Below are 21,430 nucleotides of genomic sequence, written 5' to 3'. Positions count from 1 at the left end.
TAACTGAGGACAACAAGAATCTGATATCATGACAATAGGAAAAGGAATCAAGAACTCTTTCTCTTTATATCAATGTGATGGTACTAACAGCTGTGCATTATGGAAGTCAGCATCTCAGTAACAGTTAAATCCATGAACATCTGTGTGTTTAATCCATGAAATATCTCGGACCAAAAGGCTACATCATGTTTCTTTTCATGAAGCTTTGACACTATTTTTCTGTTTCAATATAATGCAAAAACTATTTTGTGATGTGAAAGTTTGCTCAGCCAGCAGCCAGATTCAGCATGGCAGATTGTGGTCCCTTTGTTCCACAGATAGTCAAGTCAACAGGTTTGCTCATCAATGGTGGTGTATTCATTCCAAATTTCAAGAAGTAAAGGTTGTATAATATATTCTATTTCTCTAATATTCAGATTTAATAATTAACAGTACTTTCTTTTTATTTTAAGAATATAAAGTTAGTGTAAATGAAATTTAATGTGTTCCATCATGGATTCATCTATCACATTATTGCTGACTTCCTCACCCTCTTCTGTTTCGGAACAATGTTCATTTGAAGCATTCTCTGATGTAGAGCAAGACCTTCCTGTTAAGGACTATTTAGAGGGTATCATCTACAATGTGAAACATTTAAATTCAACCAATTTCACAATAATGCTGATGGACCAAAATGTGTACTTAGTTTTAATTGTGCTGAAAGTCTAATATAAGTTAGGGGTTTAGGGTCAATGAAATGGAAAGATAAGAACTTCATCAGAATGGCTACTGATCTATTTTTAGAATTCCCTATGATTAAGGATAGTTTCAATTCCACATGTTTATCAGATATAGTGGACTCAAATGAGAGTTGTAGTCATAGAAATCAGGAATTATCTGATGAGAGAGCTGACCCATTTTCTAGGGTTCCTGCAATAAATAGCACTCCAGTGACTATGACCCCTATGCCACCTAGAGATCATAGACAGCTCTCTCCATGTATGTGTAATACTGACCTGCTGCTGACTGTAATATAAACACTCCAGAAGTAAGTGGGCAAGATGCAAAAACAGATTGACAAGCTAATAAATGAGAAGGTTAAATTTGCTGCCCAGAGAGAGAGAAACCTTTGACTATCAGCAGACATTCACAAACCATTGGTCCTAAAGCTATTTCACTAAGCAAAAATGTACAGACACATGAAGTATTGCCAAGAAAAAACCCAGTGCAGTTTTCCAACTCTGCCACTGACTCAGCCAGAAATGATAAAGTTAAAAGTAATAAAGCACCATACAGACTACCTACATCAATACAAAGTAAACATACTACTTTTCCTTCTACCAGCAGAGATAACATCCTCCTTATTGGTAGTTCCATTTTACATGGAATTAACAACAGAGGGCTGAGGTACTGAGTTAGAAAATATGCCATTACAGCTGATACATTAAAGACAATACAGGAATATATAAAAATGTATGATCTCTCCAAGTTTACTAAAATAGTCCTCTATATTGGAGGGAACAATGCCAGTGAAGGGACTGATCTGGAAATTTTTGAAGAACCATATGACCAATTATGTACACACATCCATAAACAAAATCAAAGCTGTCAGGTTGCATTGTGTGAAATGGCCCCCAAGCGTTATTGTGATGTGTTAGATATCAATAAGGTCATCCGAAGACATCCAAATAATAATATCTATCTAAAACTCATATAAACCATTTTAACACTTTTAGATCATGTTTATACCCATACAAAAGAAAACGTTTTGGAAGTAATGGTTCCAAAGATAATTGGTATAAGTGACCAATTTGCAATTTTTCTAACACACAAAGTTAATGGCAAATCAACAAATAATAATATCCATAAATCCATTACTTATAGATCTTTTCAAAACATGAAACAGTTAAATTCCTAGAAAATCTAAAACATTGAATACAGTCAAACTCTTTAAAGATATTGATGATGTTTTGGATTCTTATTTGGATCTTTTCATAAAAACAGTAAATAAACATGCCCCTTTAAAAACACGCAGGATAAAGAATGACCACCAGCCAGGCTGGATTTCCCCAGAAACTTTTGAGGCAATAAAGCAAAGAGACCAACTAAAATCAGTAGGAAATCCAGCTGAATATAGAATCTGGAGGAATATAGTTAATAAAATGATATGACAATCCAAACAGTAAAAAAAAATGGCTGGATGAAAACAGAAATAGCCCAAAACCTATCTGGAGAGTTTTTAAAGAGTTTGTTGCAGAAAAATGTGAGAGTATAATGAAGATTTTATCCCTCAACAAAAATGAGGACAGTTATAACGATAACCCAACAGACATCTCAAATATTTTTAATGATTTATTTTGTTCAAATTACTGAAAAACTTAACGAACCCAGAACTTCTTCTGATTATCTGGAATTCAAACATTTTTGTGCTAAACAAATACCAAATAATATAAAGTTTGAAATTCCTGAAATGAATCCTGAATTAGTGATGAAATATATAACAAAAATGGATGATTGTAAAGCTACAGGACTTGATATGATTGAATCAAGGCTACTAAAGGTAGCTGCACCTGCAATTGTAGAGAGTATAGCTTTCATTTGTAATGAAAATATTAGGTCTAAATATTTCCACAAACATGGAAAACTACCAACGTTACATTATTGCATAAAGTGGGAGAATAAGATGATGTTATTAACTATAGACCAATCTCTATCCTTCCCTGTCTCTCATAAATTACTAGAAAAAACATGTACATGATTCTTTTCTCAACTATTTGAACACTTATGATCTTATTCATGATAATCAGTCTGGCTTTCACCAGAATCACTCCTGTGAAACAGTATTTAAATCTTTGATTGATAAAGGCTGAAAGGATTAGACACAGGTGAAATGGTAGGCACCATTATGGTTGATTTTTGTAAAGCTTTTGATCTTGTAAAGCATGAAAGTTTGCTTGAAAAACTAAACATTTATCAATGCAAACAAAGACTCCCTTCACTGGTTTCCTCCTTACTTAACTGACAGAGTACAAAAAGTATCTTTAAATGGTCAACTTTCTAACAGTAAAAATATTGTGGAGCATCACAGGGCTCCATCCTTGAACCTCTGTTATTCATTCTTTTTATCAATGACTTGCCTCTTAAGATTGGAACTTCAATTTCTTTCACTGACCTTTATGCAGATGATACTACACTGAATACAATGGTACTATGATATTGTGGTCATTATGGTACTACAGTAGTATGGTAATTATGGTACTATGGTATTATGGTCCTTATGGTACTATGGTCCTCATGGTACTATGATATTGTGGTCATTATGGTACTACAGTAGTATGGTAATTATGGTACTATGGTATTATGGTCCTTATGGTACTATGGTCCTTATGGTACTATGATATTGTGGTCATTATGGTACTACAGTAGTATGGTAATTATGGTACTATGGTATTATGGTCCTTATATTACATCATTACCACTGTACTTGAAAATAATTTACAAGATTCTCTCAAAAGACTTCAAGTATGGTGCAAGAAAAACAGTATGATTATAAATACAGAAAAAACAAAAGCCCTACTAGTTACAACGTAACAATAACAAGCAAGGCCAGATAGTGCCAAACTGCATGATCTATTTGACAATGTGAACCATAATATGAAGATTATCATTGTCAATAAAAGGGATCAGATCAATATTTTAGTCTTTTTGATAAAGTTGCCAAGAAAGTAGTATACTTTATTATTACTTGCTGGCAAAGCTCATGAAGTCTGTTGGTAAAACAAAGTGATAATTGTGCATGGTTAAGGAACATATTTTGAAGGGTTACAAGTTTGTACTTGAGGAATATTGACAAATGTTTATGAACTCAAAAAATGAAACTGGCAAACACATGTAAAATTTGCAGGGGAAAAAATAGAAACTATTTGATAGGTGGTGATCAGTGGAAAAGGTTGATCATAAAATAAAATAAAAAGAATAAAAAGTAATTTTCAGTCTAGTGATACAGTCCTAGCTATCTTGCCCATAGCTCAAAGTCCTCCTAATTTACAATGGTTTTATGGTACTATGGTATTACAGTATTATGATATTGTGGTCCTTATTGTACTATGGTCATTATGGTACTATGATATTGTGGTCCCTATGGTACTATAGTATTGTGATCCTTATGGTACTACAGTAGTATGGTAATTATGGTACTTTGATATTGTGGTCCTTATGATATTATGATATTGTGGTCCTTATGGTACTATGGTCCTTATGGTACTATGGTACTATGGTCCTCATGGTACTATGATATTGTGATCCTTATGGTACTACAGTAGCATGGTAATTATGGTATTATGGTATTATGGTCCTTATGGTACTATGGTCCTTATGGTACTATGATATTGTGGTCCTTATGGTACTATGGTCATTATGGTACTATGATATTGTGGTCCTTATGGTAATGTGGTCCTTATGGTACTATGGTACTATGGTTCTTATGGTACTATGATATTGTGGTCCTTATGGTACTATGGTCATTATGGTACTATGATATTGTGGTCCTTATGGTAATGTGGTCCTTATGGTACTATGGTACTATGGTTCTTATGGTACTATGATATTGTGGTCATTATGATACTATGGCATTGTGGGCATTATGGTACTATGACAATGTGGTGCTCATGGTACCATGGTATTGTTATCCTTATTGTACTACAGTATTATGGTACTATGGTATTATGGTACTATGATATTGTGGTCCTTATGGTACTATGGTATTGCGATCCTTATTGTACTATGTTATTGTGCTCCTTATGGTACTATGGTTCATATACAACTGAAAAAGAGTGAGTGACTTAATATTACATCATTACCACTTCTGGGAGAAGGAAACAGAAACAACTTTGCGATATAAATATGTTAAAGAAGTATGTTGATAGAGATAGCCTTTTTAATCAATCAGTTTATTTGTACCTGTTTCACACTGTGAGGATTTAAATGACAGCATTCAATCTGACTTAGAGATTTCGGTTTAACCAGTCTTCTGAATTCAGAAATATTTAATAATTTGGCCCAGAAAGGTTTCACATTTGTAGGCAAATGAAAAGAGTGAACTAAAGCTACTATGTCAATCAAGCAATTGTTTACAAATGTTCCAACATGAACAAATATCATGACATTGTCAATTCTATACCTGTGTAGCAGAATCCTTACTGGACAAATCTACTCAAACTGGAATATATGGAAAAGAAATTTGGTATTTTCTGGAGAATAATTTTATAGAACCAAGTAAAGCTAGTTGGAGTTCACCATGTATTTGTCTGCCAAATCAAGATAGTACTTTCAGTACGTGTTCTGACCATAGAAAAGTGAACAGTGTCACCAGAACAGATGTATGTCCAATGCTAAGATCTGATGACTGCTTTGACAAATTTGCAATTACAAAATATGTAATCAGGTTTGAAAATTTAAAGGATTCTGGCATAATCCAGTCACGGAAAGAACAAAGTTAAGGTTAGTAAATTTTGGCATTCATAACTCCAGATGAATTTGATCGATACAAAGTGCTGCAGTTTGGCATGAAAGGGTCTTCTCCAACTTTCAAGTGTTTAATGAACATGATATAGATGACTGTGATGCACACATTGATTGCATTATCCAGAACATCTGGATAATCCCATTGGAAACCATTCTGAAATTTTTTTATTGACTCACTGATGCAAATTTGACAATTAATTAAAGTAAAAGTGAGTTTTGCCATGCTTTTGTTACATTGTAGGACATTTTGTGGGATGCAGTCAAGTTAATGCTATAGAAGTTAAGGTCAAGGCTATCTCTGAATTCCCTGTGCCTAGCAGTAAAAAGCAACTAATGTCATTTTTGGGTAGGGCTGGACATTATTGGAAATATTCCTAAGCTTTGTCCATAATTGCTGAACCCCTGGCTAACTTAAAGACACAGAAAACCAAATTTTACTGGTTAGAGAAATGTCGGGGGTCATTTATGTATTAAAGGCTTTCCTTAAGAGAGCACCAGTTTTTACATCTCCAGATTTGAATCAATCATTTAAAATGTCTGTTGATGCAAGTGATGTTGGGGTTGGTAAAATATTGATTTAAGAAGACAAAAATGGTTTATATCATCCAGTGTGGTATGTTTCTAAATAAGAAGTACCAGATAAAGTATTCTGCAATTGAGAAGGAATATTTGGCTGTGATATTAGTTCAGCTCCTTCTCTAATTATTGCATTATGTGATTACAAAAGTGAAAAGAATAACAAATCTAAGAGATTATTAAGGTGCAGTTTGATGTTAGAGGAATACAACAATGGCATCAATTATGTCAAGGGAAACCATAATGTGATAGCAGATGTAGTTTCACAAGTATAGAAATTATGTATTACTTTAACTTCTGTACATATTGTGACATCATTGGACATCATGCTATATAAGCCTAATTAGTCTACTTTTATATGTAAAGAAAATTATATTGTATATATCTTTCCTTCTCTTTATGAGGGGAGGTGTTATGTATATTATATCAAGAAAATAAACAAAATATTGTCCACATGCTATGGTATATTGTACATTATTTAACTGAGCAGACATTGCATTTCTTCTCATTGTTCTATATACATTGTTATATATATGAATATTGTGTATCTAGTGTATCTGACCCTTCATCAGAAATTGAGGGTATAGGCCAACCTGTCTACTCACATATTTTGGACATAGGCCTACCTGACTACTCATATCTTTGGGCATAGGCTGACCTGTCTACTCACATCTTTTGGGTGTAGGCCTACCTGACAACTCACATCTTTGGGCATAAGCTGACCTGTCTACTCACATTTTTTGGGTATAGGCCTACCTGACTACTCACATCTATTGGGTATAGGCCTACCTGACTACTCACATCTTTTGGGTATAGGCCTACCTGACTACTACATTTTTTGGATGTAGGACTACCTGACTACTCAAATCTTTTGTAACAACACATTACATGGTTAATTCTTGCCTGTAAATTTAATTTAGTGGCCTATTTCTTAAACCTATGCTAAGTGAAGTAAAAATAATTTGAGAAACATCTACAACATACATAATGGCAATTGCTGCACTGCATTAATATCAACAGATTTTAGAAATGATATAATATTATGTATAACTTTATTGTGTGATTGTCTTTGTCAGGAATTTCATTTTATCATTTCAGTTTATATTTTAAGATCATTATTACATGGAAGTGTTTATAAATTTTGAGTTCCAGGTCTAGCTTTGTAAAAATTAGGAGTATTCAAGAAGTGATATTGTTTATGAATTTGATGGGAAAATTAATTTTTGACCCTCACCCTGGTTCTGTAATTGTATCTTTGCTATTGTATATAAAGGTTGTTGTACACACAATTACTCATTCCTAATCTTAACACATGTCTTGAAGAATCATTTTTTAGTTGTGTTCAGTTGACAGGATTTAATTTATTTATTTAAATTGTTCATTAGAATTACATCAACATTATTCCAAACTACTGGCATATCAGCACATTCGATACTTGATTTAATACAAAAGACTAATTCATATAGTACAATGTAAGCAAAGGTTTAATTGTAAGAATGACAAACACCATTAAAGCAAGTCAAAGGTCAAAACAAAGTCAGTATTTAATTAGGTTCTCATGGAAATGTATGCTTGTGGGCATCACTGTGGTGATTGTTATGTTTTATTACAAGAATGTACATCACATTTATGATGATTATACTGAAACAAAATTAAAACATAAAACTAACACATGCATTTTACTTTAAGACTTATTTCTTAAAAGATTGTCACCAGTTAGCATTAATAACATTTAAATTGTCACCAGTTAGCATTAATGACATTTTAAATGTCACCACTTAGCATTAATGACATTTTAATTATGACCAGTTAGCATTAATAACATTTTATTTGTCACCAGTTAGCATTAATGACATTTTAATTGTCATCAGTTAGCATTAATGACATTTTAATTATCACCAGTTAGCATTAATGACATTTTACTTGTCACCACTTAGCATTAATAACATTTTAATTATCACCAGTTAGCATTAATGACATTTTAATTGATCTATATTTTATCATAAATTGTTATTTACAATGCAGTGAGAATTATTTTTGTAGTTAAAGAAAATTTAACAAGATGTACCACTTTTATTAAAATGTATGCCTATCATAATTTTCAATCAAATTTCTGGCCATAAGCATAACCTTTTCATATATGATGAACTTGACCTTGGGATGAATGTGTGAATAAAGTTTCATGGCAATTCTCAAGGTAATAATGGATGACAACAAGATATACTGACTGAAAGGAATCTTCAGGTATTCAAAAGTAATCTACGTCTTCTTTCTAACTGTTGACTGTTGAAGCCACCTTAGACATTCTTGAGATGTAAAATTAAAATATTTGTCACTGTGGCAGCCATACTGGATGTATGATCAGTACAATTTTCATTTAGAACAAACTAGACACAATTAAGAAAACTTTGGCTAAAACTATAAGTCAATATGACCATCCAATCAAAAGAATTAGCCACTACAGTTTAAATATATTCATTGTGGCAGCCATATTTGAGGTCACACTGGATGTCAGATCGACACTAGTTTCATCTGGAACCAACTAGACCTCACAAGTGTTTTAGCAAAGCCACATGTCGATATGACCATTTATTATTGCGATGCACTAATAACAAGATTTAAAAGATGGTAACTGTGATGGCCATATTAGGTGTCTGAGCAGCACAATTTTCATTTATGACCAACTAGAACCATTAGCCTTTGAGTAAAAAGCCCATGTCGACGCAACAATCCATTCAGTAGTAGTGATTACATTACAAAACATGTTTCATTGAAATCCCATGAATATCTTGCCATCAATTCAGGTGAAGCAGCAAAAAGAAACATTATAAAATCGCACTATCATGGCAATATTGGATGTCCATGTTAGACCATTTTCCTTTATGACCAGGTAACACCATTTCATTTATGATGACATAACACCATTTTTCTTTATGACAATGTAACACCATTTCCTTTATGACCATATAACACCATTTTCCTTTATGACCATGTAACTCCATTTTCCTTTATGATGATGTAACACCATTTTTCTTTATGACAATGTAACACCATTTCCTTTATGACCATGTAACACCATTTTCCTTTATGACCAAGTAACTCCATTTTCCTTTATAATGACTTAACACCATTTTTCTTTATGACAATGTTACACCATTTCCTTTATGACCATGTAACACCATTTTCCTTTATGACCATGTAACTCCATTTTCCTTTATGTCCATGTAACACAATTTTCCTTTATGACAATGTAACACCACTTTCCTTTATGACCATATAACACCACTTTCCTTTATGACCATATAACACCATTTTCCTTTATGACCATGTAACACCATTTTCCTTTATGACCAGGTAACACCATTTTCCTTTATGATGACATAACACCATTTTTCTTTATGACAATGTAACACCATTTCCTTTATGACCATGTAACACCATTTTCCTTTATGACCATGTAACGCCATTTTCCTTTATGTCCATGTAACACAATTTTCCTTTATGACAATGTAACACCACTTTCCTTTATGACCATGTAATACCATTTTCCTTTATGACCAGGTAACACCATTTCCTTTATGATGACATAACACCATTTTCCTTTATGACCATGTAACACCTTTTTCCTTTATGACCAGGTAACACCATTTTCCTTTATGATGACATAACACCATTTTTCTTTATGACCATGTAACACCATTTCCTTTACGACCATGTAACACCATTTTCCTTTATGACCATGTAACTCCATTTTCCTTTATGTCCATGTAACACAATTTTCCTTTATGACAATGTAACACCACTTTCCTTTATGACCATGTAATACCATTTTCCTTTATGACCAGGTAACACCATTTCCTTTATGATGACATAACACCATTTTCCTTTATGACCATGTCACACCTTTATCCTTTATGACCAGGTAACACCATTTTCCTTTATGATGACATAACACCATTTTTCTTTATGACCATGTAACACCATTTTCCTTTATGACCATGTAACTCCATTTTCCTTTATGTCCATGTAACACAATTTTCCTTTATGACAATGTAACACCACTTTCCTTTATGACCATATAACACCATTTCCTTTATGACCATGTAACACCATTTTCCTTTATGACCATGTAACTCCATTTTCCTTTATGTCCATGTAACACAATTTTCCTTTATGACAATGTAACACCACTTTCCTTTATGACCATGTAATACCATTTTCCTTTATGACCAGGTAACACCATTTCCTTTATGATGACATAACACCATTTTCCTTTATGACAATGTAACACCACTTTCCTTTATGACCATATAACACCATTTTCCTTTATGACCATGTAACACCATTTTCCTTTATGACCAGGTAACACCATTTCCTTTATGATGATGTAACATCATTTTTCTTTATGACAATGTAACACCATTTCCTTTATGACCATGTAACACAATTTTCCTTTATGACCAAGTAACTCCATTTTCCTTTATGATGACATAACACCATTTTTCTTTATGACAATGTAACACCATTTCCTTTGTGACCATGTAACACCATTTTCCTTTATGACCAAGTAACTCCATTTTCCTTTATGATGATGTAACACCATTTTTCTTTATGACAATGTAACACCATTTCCTTTATGACTATGTAACACCATTTTCCTTTATGACCATGTAACTCCATTTTCCTTTATGTCCATGTAACACAATTTTCCTTTATGACAATGTAACACCACTTTCCTTTATGACCATATAACACCATTTCCTTTATGACCATGTAACACCATTTTCCTTTATGACCATGTAACACCATTTTCCTTTATGACCATGTAACACCATTTTCCTTTATGAGCAGCTAGATATCACATGTAGTCCCCTGATAAAAGCCCCTTGCTGATATTGATTTCCATTCAGGAAGAGTAACAATAATGGGATTATCGAAATAGCTCTCATCAGCATCATTTTTATTTAAGACCTACTAGATCTCATAAATGTCCTTTTGCTAAAAATATTATCATCCACTCAGAAACAAGTAGAAATAGAAGATGCCTGCTGTAGGGGCCACACTTGATGTCTGAGAAGCACCATTTTGATTTAGAACCAATCAGACCATGGGTTGAATGTGAGTTTAAATTTTGATGGCAATCCTCCAAGTAGTACAGGTGGTATAGTGACAAGAGTTTTGTCCTAACAGACAGACAGCCATTGGTTGCCACACAACAGTCAATCCCATAGGCTCTTCTGGTTTATGATCATTAGATCTAACAAACAGCCACTATCTCTTACATATATACCTTGAACAAACAATGTGGGTTTGTTGGAGTCAACTTTAAGATTTGGGTCAATGTTGTATGCCTGACAGAAGATCACTGCATTGTGGACTGTGTTATTGGGAGTGAAGATCAGACTGGTTCCACTGCCCATTGACCGAGATCTTAGATACCAGTCTATGCTTGGTGCAGGTCGACTGGTTCCTGTTACACATGTCAAGGTAAATTGTTCTCCATTGGTGACAGTCAGGGTAGATGTGATGTTCTGGTTGTTATGCTGTAAAAATGCCTCTGTAACTCTGACTGAAATGATTAAATAAAAATTATACTTCAAATTCTCAAAACTTACAGAAGGTGAAACACATTCAAGTACATAAAAATGAACATTCATAATTCAGTGGAAAATAACCTATTGATGCATAAATAGCAGATAAATGCAATATGATGAAATCAGGCATGTTTATGATAATAAGGTTTATGTTTAGTAACTGACTAATGTAATACTATTGCATCAATTAGACTGTACCAAACAAATTACCAAGATCTTTGACAAAGAATGGATTTATTTATTCATATTATTATTCACTGGAATTACAATGTACTTATTATTAATAGTTCTCGGACAAAATGATTAAAATTTAATTATAGTAAATTCAGTCAAGGAAATTTAGGATTGTATTATTGTGATATATCAAATGACTGTTAACACATTGCCATATTCCATGAAATTGATACATTAGCATGTTTGATACTACAGGCACATCAACACAAACTTTATACATTTGGGCTTGTGATATAATTTTGAGGACTATTTGAGATTTAATGGACAATAATGTATGCTCCTTTATAAATTTTCACTTTGTATTTTAGAGAAATAAATTATTTGTTGAATTTGGTTTTTGCTCTTTTCTGTTACTTAGTTTAAGACCATAGAGTCATAACACCTTGAACTCGCTATATTCCTGCAATACGTTAACCAACTAACAGCTTTTTATATAAGTATGTCAGATGGTTTTTACCATTGGTAGACTGGTACCCTTTAGAACTTATATATATGGTTGGTATCTATACAGGGGATGGGACCAACAATGGATCTGCCATGCCTCATCACATTAATTGTTGTACTAGTGGAATATTTCTGGTACCCAATAGTCCATTTCTCTCTGGTTTCTTTAACATGTTAATAGAACATATAAAAGTTTAAAACTGTGTTTGAGTAATTTAATAAAAGTTAAAAATAATTTTTGTCATTTTCAATATTGGTAGATTTCAGCTCTAAAACAGTATGCGTGATAGATGGCCTTGAAAATGGATATTTTTGGTACTGGCAGAATCGCATTCATGGACATCCTTAAAGTACCAAATAAAACCAAGAAATTACACCATTCTTTTAGGCAGGAAATGAAGAGTGCTTAATGTTTGGCATTTACAATGAAAGACATCTAACCAAGCCATACACCATTCGTTTAGGCAGGAAATGAAGAGTGCTTAATGTTTGGCATTTACAATAAAAGACATCTACTGTACTCCATGCAGTTATTAAAATTGTGTTTCACTTGTGCTGGAATCAACTTTTGGCCCAATAACATAATAGGTAATCATCATGGTAGAAGTACCAGTCTCCTACCATTATGCTGTCATGCTGGACATCAATACTGCAATAAAGTGTAGGGAAAGGAAGATATTTATTTAATGGTGAACATTTTATAATGTTGAACATTCTAGTCATTTCTGTTTCTTGATTTCATAATGGAGCATGTGGAAGATAATGGCAGAGACTACATGCATTTTTAGTTTCACAATTTTCCAGCTGCTGGGGTGTAGCTAACCAATCTTGTTTTACATATGAACACTTTCTAAAAATGACTAAATCTGCTCAAGCTATGCTTGGTATTAATCATGGAGACCCCTACAAATATATGAATAGACAAAATAAACATAGTGGAACAAATAAATAGAAACTAATAATTATCTGAAACAGTATTTATTATAATTATTTGAGACAATTTACCAATGTTAAACATTCTTTCATGCACTTGTGCAATATATTTGTGGTTTCTATCACAAAATTTCAAGTTTGTTAAAATATAGCCTCCCCATCTGCTTGCCCTACAAAGTTGATGCACATAAAGCAAACAAAAGGGACTTTAAATAGTGGAATAATCATATTCAATAAATTACTAAAGGATGATTCCACAAATTAAGGCAACTAATCTCCTTCACTTCAACAGCAAATGAAGGCTGGGGTGTTAGATTGTGTTAGATGGTTAGTCATCCCATCCCCAATCTGTTAAAAATGTACCCATTTAGGTGAAACATTATGTTATCCATATTAAGTACATTGAACAACCTCTTCTAAACAATTTCTCTCAGAACAAGTTCTTGTTTCTTGTGTGGTTAATGTACCAATTCCTCTGAATTAGATTAAAGCATCAGGTACTATGGATACAAAATAATTTCCTGCATTTCATTTAGATGAACATTCCAAAAACACATCTTAGAAACAGATCTAAATGTTACTTATGACCATTCTTTAAAGAGATCCTTAATTTTAGTTTTACCATCCATTTGGAATGGCAATGATATCATACCTGTCAAATGTGCAGAACTTGACATCTTGTAAAGAAAAAAAAAGCAATTAAATTTCTCATTTGATTCCTTTTGACATTTGAAACAGAATCATTGCTAATTTGTTTTTTAAAAAATATTTGAAATGACAACACAAATACATAATTGTGAAGAATATCTACATGTATAAGATCTCTGAACTTGCCTCACTGCATAAGGAAGATTGTAAAATTTTGATATGTAATATCCACCTTTATGGCACAAATTGGCTAATAGAGTAACACCTGTTGTAAGCAATCTCTGCTATTGTGTCCACCTGTCACTTTCAAACATAATCTCAATGAACAGATCAATTTTATTACATAAAAGCACCATCATGAGTGATCAACCACATAATGCATCCAGACCAGGTATGTAGGCAAAATATGTTTTTCAACACTGCTTTGAACATCAGCATCACAAAAAAGATAATGTATAGACACAACTCACCTTGATTTAATCCTTTGCAAACATTTAGCATAAAGTCCAGATTGTTCAAAACACTGCTATGAATGCAAAACCTAAACAAACTCCACTGACTTTGTTTACTCTTTTGTAACCATGACAACATAAAAGTAAAGTCTGCTCTAAACACAAAAATAAGGCTGGCTACTAATTTAAATGTAATGTAGATATTGTCATTTGTTTGTTTTGGGGTTAATCCAAATGTCTAGGATGAATAAGATCTTTGTTGTCATCTTTAATTCTATTAAGTAAACATATACAGTACTCACTAAGTTCATATAACTGTCAAGTTTAATAGCTGAAAGAAAGAAAGAAATCTTAGATTTTCCTTATGTGTACAAATTTCAGCGAGTAATTAAATCCCATTCTTTCTCATTCTTCCCCATACCAGGTACCAATCCCCATCTTGTGCTTTCAATTTTTTAATTATAAAATCATACAAAGTTCAGAATCAACCAATCACTTCTTTTACAATTTAAATGGTACATATAACTGGTGCCATGACCTATGCTCCTCAAAACGAATCTTGCATCCAACTTGTGTGGGACTAATAAGGGTGTATTGTGAAACCCATGAGTTTTATTTCAGTGGAGGTTCTTATATCTGTAGTATAAAGCTTAATTTGCTAGCATCATCATTCTACTATCAATAACTGATTACATCATTTTTATAACAATAACTGATGACATCATTATACTATCAATAACTGATGACATCATTATACTATCAATAACTGATGACATCATTCTACTAGCAATAACTGATGACATCATTATACTATCAATAACTGATGACATCATTCTACTATCAATAACAGATGACAACATTCTACTATCAATAACAGATGACAACATTCTACTATCAAAAACAGATGACAACATTCTACTATCAATAACTGATGACAACATTCTACTATCAATAACTGATGACATCATTATACTATCAATAACTGATGACAACATTCTACTAGCAATAACTGATGACAACATTCTACTATCAATAACTGATGACAACAATCTACTATCAATAACAGATGACAACATTCTACTATCAATAACTGATGACAACATTCTACTATCAATAACTGATGACAACATTCTACTATCAATAACTGATGACAACATTCTACTATCAATAACTGATGACAACATTCTACTATCAATAACTGATGACATCATTATACTATCAATAACTGATGACAACATTCTACTAGCAATAACTGATGACAACATTCTACTATCAATAACTGATGACAACAATCTACTATCAATAACAGATGACAACATTCTACTATCAATAACTGATGACAACATTCTACTATCAATAACTGATGACAACATTCTACTATCAATAACTGATGACAACAATCTACTAGCAATAACTGATGACATCATTCTACTATTAATAACTGATGACATCATTATACTATCAATAACAGATGACAACATTCTACTATCAAAAACAGATGACAACATTCTACTATCAATAACTGATGACATCATTCTACTATCAAAAACAGATGACAACATTCTACTATCAATAACTGATGACAACAATCTACTAGCAATAACTGATGACAACATTCTACTATCAATAACTGATGACAACATTCTACTAGCAATAACTGATGACAACATTCTACTATCAATAACTGATGACAACAATCTACTATCAATAACAGATGACAACATTCTACTATCAATAACTGATGACAACATTCTACTATCAATAACTGATGACAACATTCTACTATCAATAACTGATGACAACATTCTACTATCAATAACTGATGACATCATTATACTATCAATAACTGATGACAACATTCTACTAGCAATAACTGATGACAACATTCTACTATCAATAACTGATGACAACAATCTACTATCAATAACAGATGACAACATTCTACTATCAATAACTGATGACAACATTCTACTATCAATAACTGATGACAACATTCTACTATCAATAACTGATGACAACAATCTACTAGCAATAACTGATGACATCATTCTACTATTAATAACTGATGACATCATTATACTATCAATAACAGATGACAACATTCTACTATCAAAAACAGATGACAACATTCTACTATCAATAACTGATGACATCATTCTACTATCAAAAACAGATGACAACATTCTACTATCAATAACTGATGACAACAATCTACTAGCAATAACTGATGACAACATTCTACTATCAATAACTGATGACAACATTCTACTAGCAATAACTGATGACAACATTCTACTAGCAATAACTGATGACAACAATCTACTATCAATAACAGATGACAACATTCTACTATCAATAACTGATGACAACATTCTACTATCAATAACTGATGACAACATTCTACTATCAATAACTGATGACAACATTCTACTATCAATAACTGATGACAACATTCTACTATCAATAACTGATGACATCATTATACTATCAATAACTGATGACAACATTCTACTAGCAATAACTGATGACAACATTCTACTATCAATAACTGATGACAACAATCTACTATCAATAACAGATGACAACATTCTACTATCAATAACTGATGACAACATTCTACTATCAATAACTGATGACAACATTCTACTATCAATAACTGATGACAACAATCTACTAGCAATAACTGATGACATCATTCTACTATTAATAACTGATGACATCATTATACTATCAATAACAGATGACAACATTCTACTATCAAAAACAGATGACAACATTCTACTATCAATAACTGATGACATCATTATACTATCAATAACAGATGACAACATTCTACTATCAATAACTGATGACATCATTCTACTATCAATAACAGATGACAACATTCTACTATCAATAACTGATGACAACATTCTACTATCAATAACTGATGACAACATTCTACTAGCAATAACTGATGACAACAATCTACTATCAATAACAGATGACAACATTCTACTATCAATAACTGATGACAACATTCTACTATCAATAACTGATGACAACATTCTACTATCAATAACTGATGACAACATTCTACTATCAATAACTGATGACAACATTCTACTATCAATAACTGATGACATCATTATACTATCAATAACTGATGACAACATTCTACTAGCAATAACTGATGACAACATTCTACTAGCAATAACTGATGACAACAATCTACTATCAATAACAGATGACAACATTCTACTATCAATAACTGATGACAACATTCTACTATCAATAACTGATGACAACATTCTACTATCAATAACTGATGACAACATTCTACTATCAATAACTGATGACAACATTCTACTATCAATAACTGATGACATCATTATACTATCAATAACTGATGACAACATTCTACTAGCAATAACTGATGACAACATTCTACTATCAATAACTGATGACAACAATCTACTATCAATAACAGATGACAACATTCTACTATCAATAACTGATGACAACATTCTACTATCAATAACTGATGACAACATTCTACTATCAATAACTGATGACAACAATCTACTAGCAATAACTGATGACATCATTCTACTATTAATAACTGATGACATCATTATACTATCAATAACAGATGACAACATTCTACTATCAAAAACAGATGACAACATTCTACTATCAATAACTGATGACATCATTATACTATCAATAACAGATGACAACATTCTACTATCAATAACTGATGACATCATTCTACTATCAATAACAGATGACAACATTCTACTATCAATAACTGATGACAACATTCTACTATCAATAACTGATGACAACATTCTACTAGCAATAACTGATGACAACATTCTACTATCAATAACTGATGACAACATTCTACTATCAGTAACTGATGACAACATTCTACTATCAATAACTGATGACAACATTCTACTATCAATAACTGATGACATCATTATACTATCAATAACTGATGACAACATTCTACTAGCAATAACTGATGACAAGATTCTACTATCAATAACTGATGACAACAATCTACTATCAATAACAGATGACAACATTCTACTATCAATAACTGATGACAACATTCTACTATCAATAACTGATGACAACATTCTACTATCAATAACTGATGACAACAATCTACTAGCAATAAGTGATGACATCATTCTACTATTAATAACTGATGACATCATTATACTATCAATAACAGATGACAACATTCTACTATCAAAAACAGATGACAACATTCTACTATCAATAACTGATGACATCATTATACTATCAATAACAGATGACAACATTCTACTATCAATAACTGATGACATCATTCTACTATCAATAACAGATGACAACATTCTACTATCAATAACTGATGACAACATTCTACTATCAAAAACAGATGACAACATTCTACTATCAATAACTGATGACAACAATCTACTAGCAATAACTGATGACAACATTCTACTATCAATAACTGATGACAACATTCTACTAGCAATAACTGATGACAACATTCTACTATCAATAACTGATGACAACAATCTACTATCAATAACAGATGACAACATTCTACTATCAATAACTGATGACAACATTCTACTATCAATAACTGATGACAACATTCTACTATCAATAACTGATGACAACATTATACTATCAATAACTGATGACAACATTCTACTATCAATAACTGATGACATCATTATACTATCAATAACTGATGACAACATTCTACTAGCAATAACTGATGACAACATTCTACTATCAATAACTGATGACAACAATATACTATCAATAACAGATGACAACATTCTACTATCAATAACTGATGACAACATTCTACTATCAATAACTGATGACAACATTCTACTATCAATAACTGATGACAACAATCTACTAGCAATAACTGATGACATCATTCTACTATTAATAACTGATGACATCATTATACTATCAATAACAGATGACAACATTCTACTATCAAAAACAGATGACAACATTCTACTATCAATAACTGATGACATCATTATACTATCAATAACAGATGACAACATTCTACTAGCAATAACTGATGACATCATTCTACTATCAATAACAGATGACAACATTCTACTATCAATAACTGATGACAACATTCTACTATCAATAACAGATGACAACATTCTACTATCAAAAACTGATGACAACATTCTACTATCAATAACTGATGACAACATTCTACTATCAATAACTGATGACAACAATCTACTAGCAATAACTGATGACATCATTCTACTATTAATAACTGAAGACATCATTATACTATCAATAACTGATGACAACATTCTACTATCAATAACAGATGACAACATTCTACTATCAATAACTGATGACAACATTCTACTATCAATAACTGATGACAACAATCTACTAGCAATAACTGATGACAACATTCTACTATCAATAACTGATGACATCATTATACTATCAATAACTGATGACAACATTCTACTAGCAATAACTGATGACAACATTCTACTATCAATAACTGATGACAACAATCTACTATCAATAACAGATGACAACATTCTACTATCAATAACTGATGACAACATTCTACTATCAATAACTGATGACAACATTCTACTATCAATAACTGATGACAACAATCTACAAGCAATAACTGATGACATCATTCTACTATTAATAACTGATGACATCATTATACTATCAATAACAGATGACAACATTCTACTATCAAAAACAGATGACAACATTCTACTATCAATAACTGATGACATCATTATACTATCAATAACTGATGACATCATTCTACTATCAATAACAGATGACAACATTCTACTATCAATAACTGATGACAACATTCTACTATCAAAAACAGATGACAACATTCTACTATCAATAACTGATGACAACAATCTACTAGCAATAACTGATGACAACATTCTACTATCAATAACTGATGACATCATTCTACTATCAATAACAGATGACAACATTCTACTATCAATAACTGATGACAACATTCTACTATCAAAAACAGATGACAACATTCTACTATCAATAACTGATGACAACAATCTACTAGCAATAACTGATGACAACATTCTACTATCAATAACTGATGACAACATTCTACTAGCAATAACTGATGACAACATTCTACTATCAATAACTGATGACAACAATCTACTATCAATAACAGATGACAACATTCTACTATCAATAACTGATGACAACATTCTACTATCAATAACTGATGACAACATTCTACTATCAATAACTGATGACAACATTCTACTATCAATAACTGATGACAACATTCTACTATCAATAACTGATGACATCATTATACTATCAATAACTGATGACAACATTCTACTATCAATAACTGATGACAACATTCTACTATCAATAACTGATGACATCATTCTACTATCAATAACAGATGACAACATTCTACTATCAATAACTGATGACAACATTCTACTATCAAAAACAGATGACATCATTCTACTATCAATAACTGATGACAACAATCTACTAGCAATAACTGATGACAACATTCTACTATCAATAACTGATGACAACATTCTACTAGCAATAACTGATGACAACATTCTACTATCAATAACTGATGACAACAATCTACTATCAATAACAGATGACAACATTCTACTATCAATAACTGATGACAACATTCTACTATCAATAACTGATGACAACATTCTACTATCAATAACTGATGACAACATTCTACTATCAATAACTGATGACAACATTCTACTATCAATAACTGATGACATCATTATACTATCAATAACTGATGACAACATTCTACTAGCAATAACTGATGACAACATTCTACTATCAATAACTGATGACAACAATCTACTATCAATAACAGATGACAACATTCTACTATCAATAACTGATGACAACATTCTACTATCAATAACTGATGACAACATTCTACTATCAATAACTGATGACAACAATCTACTAGCAATAACTGATGACATCATTCTA

At 31.9% G+C, this 21,430-nt stretch overlaps 1 protein-coding gene across 1 annotated transcript in view; it reads right to left on the bottom strand.

Annotated features, from left to right (window-relative positions):
- The window catches only part of LOC149773280 (uncharacterized), a 76,257-nt gene that overhangs the window by 22,120 nt on the left and 32,707 nt on the right, over positions 1 to 21,430 (bottom strand). The window contains exon 5 of the mRNA XM_089946504.1: positions 11,369 to 11,647. Coding sequence (XP_089802630.1) covers positions 11,369 to 11,647 — 279 coding nt within the window. The remainder of the gene's footprint in view (positions 1 to 11,368; positions 11,648 to 21,430) is intronic.

This window comes from Sinohyriopsis cumingii, unplaced genomic scaffold (assembly GCF_028554795.1).
Source record: "Sinohyriopsis cumingii isolate HCF-2022 unplaced genomic scaffold, ASM2855479v2 utg000695l, whole genome shotgun sequence".
In the NCBI taxonomy this organism is placed as follows: Eukaryota; Metazoa; Mollusca; class Bivalvia; order Unionida; family Unionidae; genus Sinohyriopsis; species Sinohyriopsis cumingii.
Note: the sequence above shows the minus strand (reverse complement) of the source record. Positions and strands in the feature narration are given on the sequence as shown.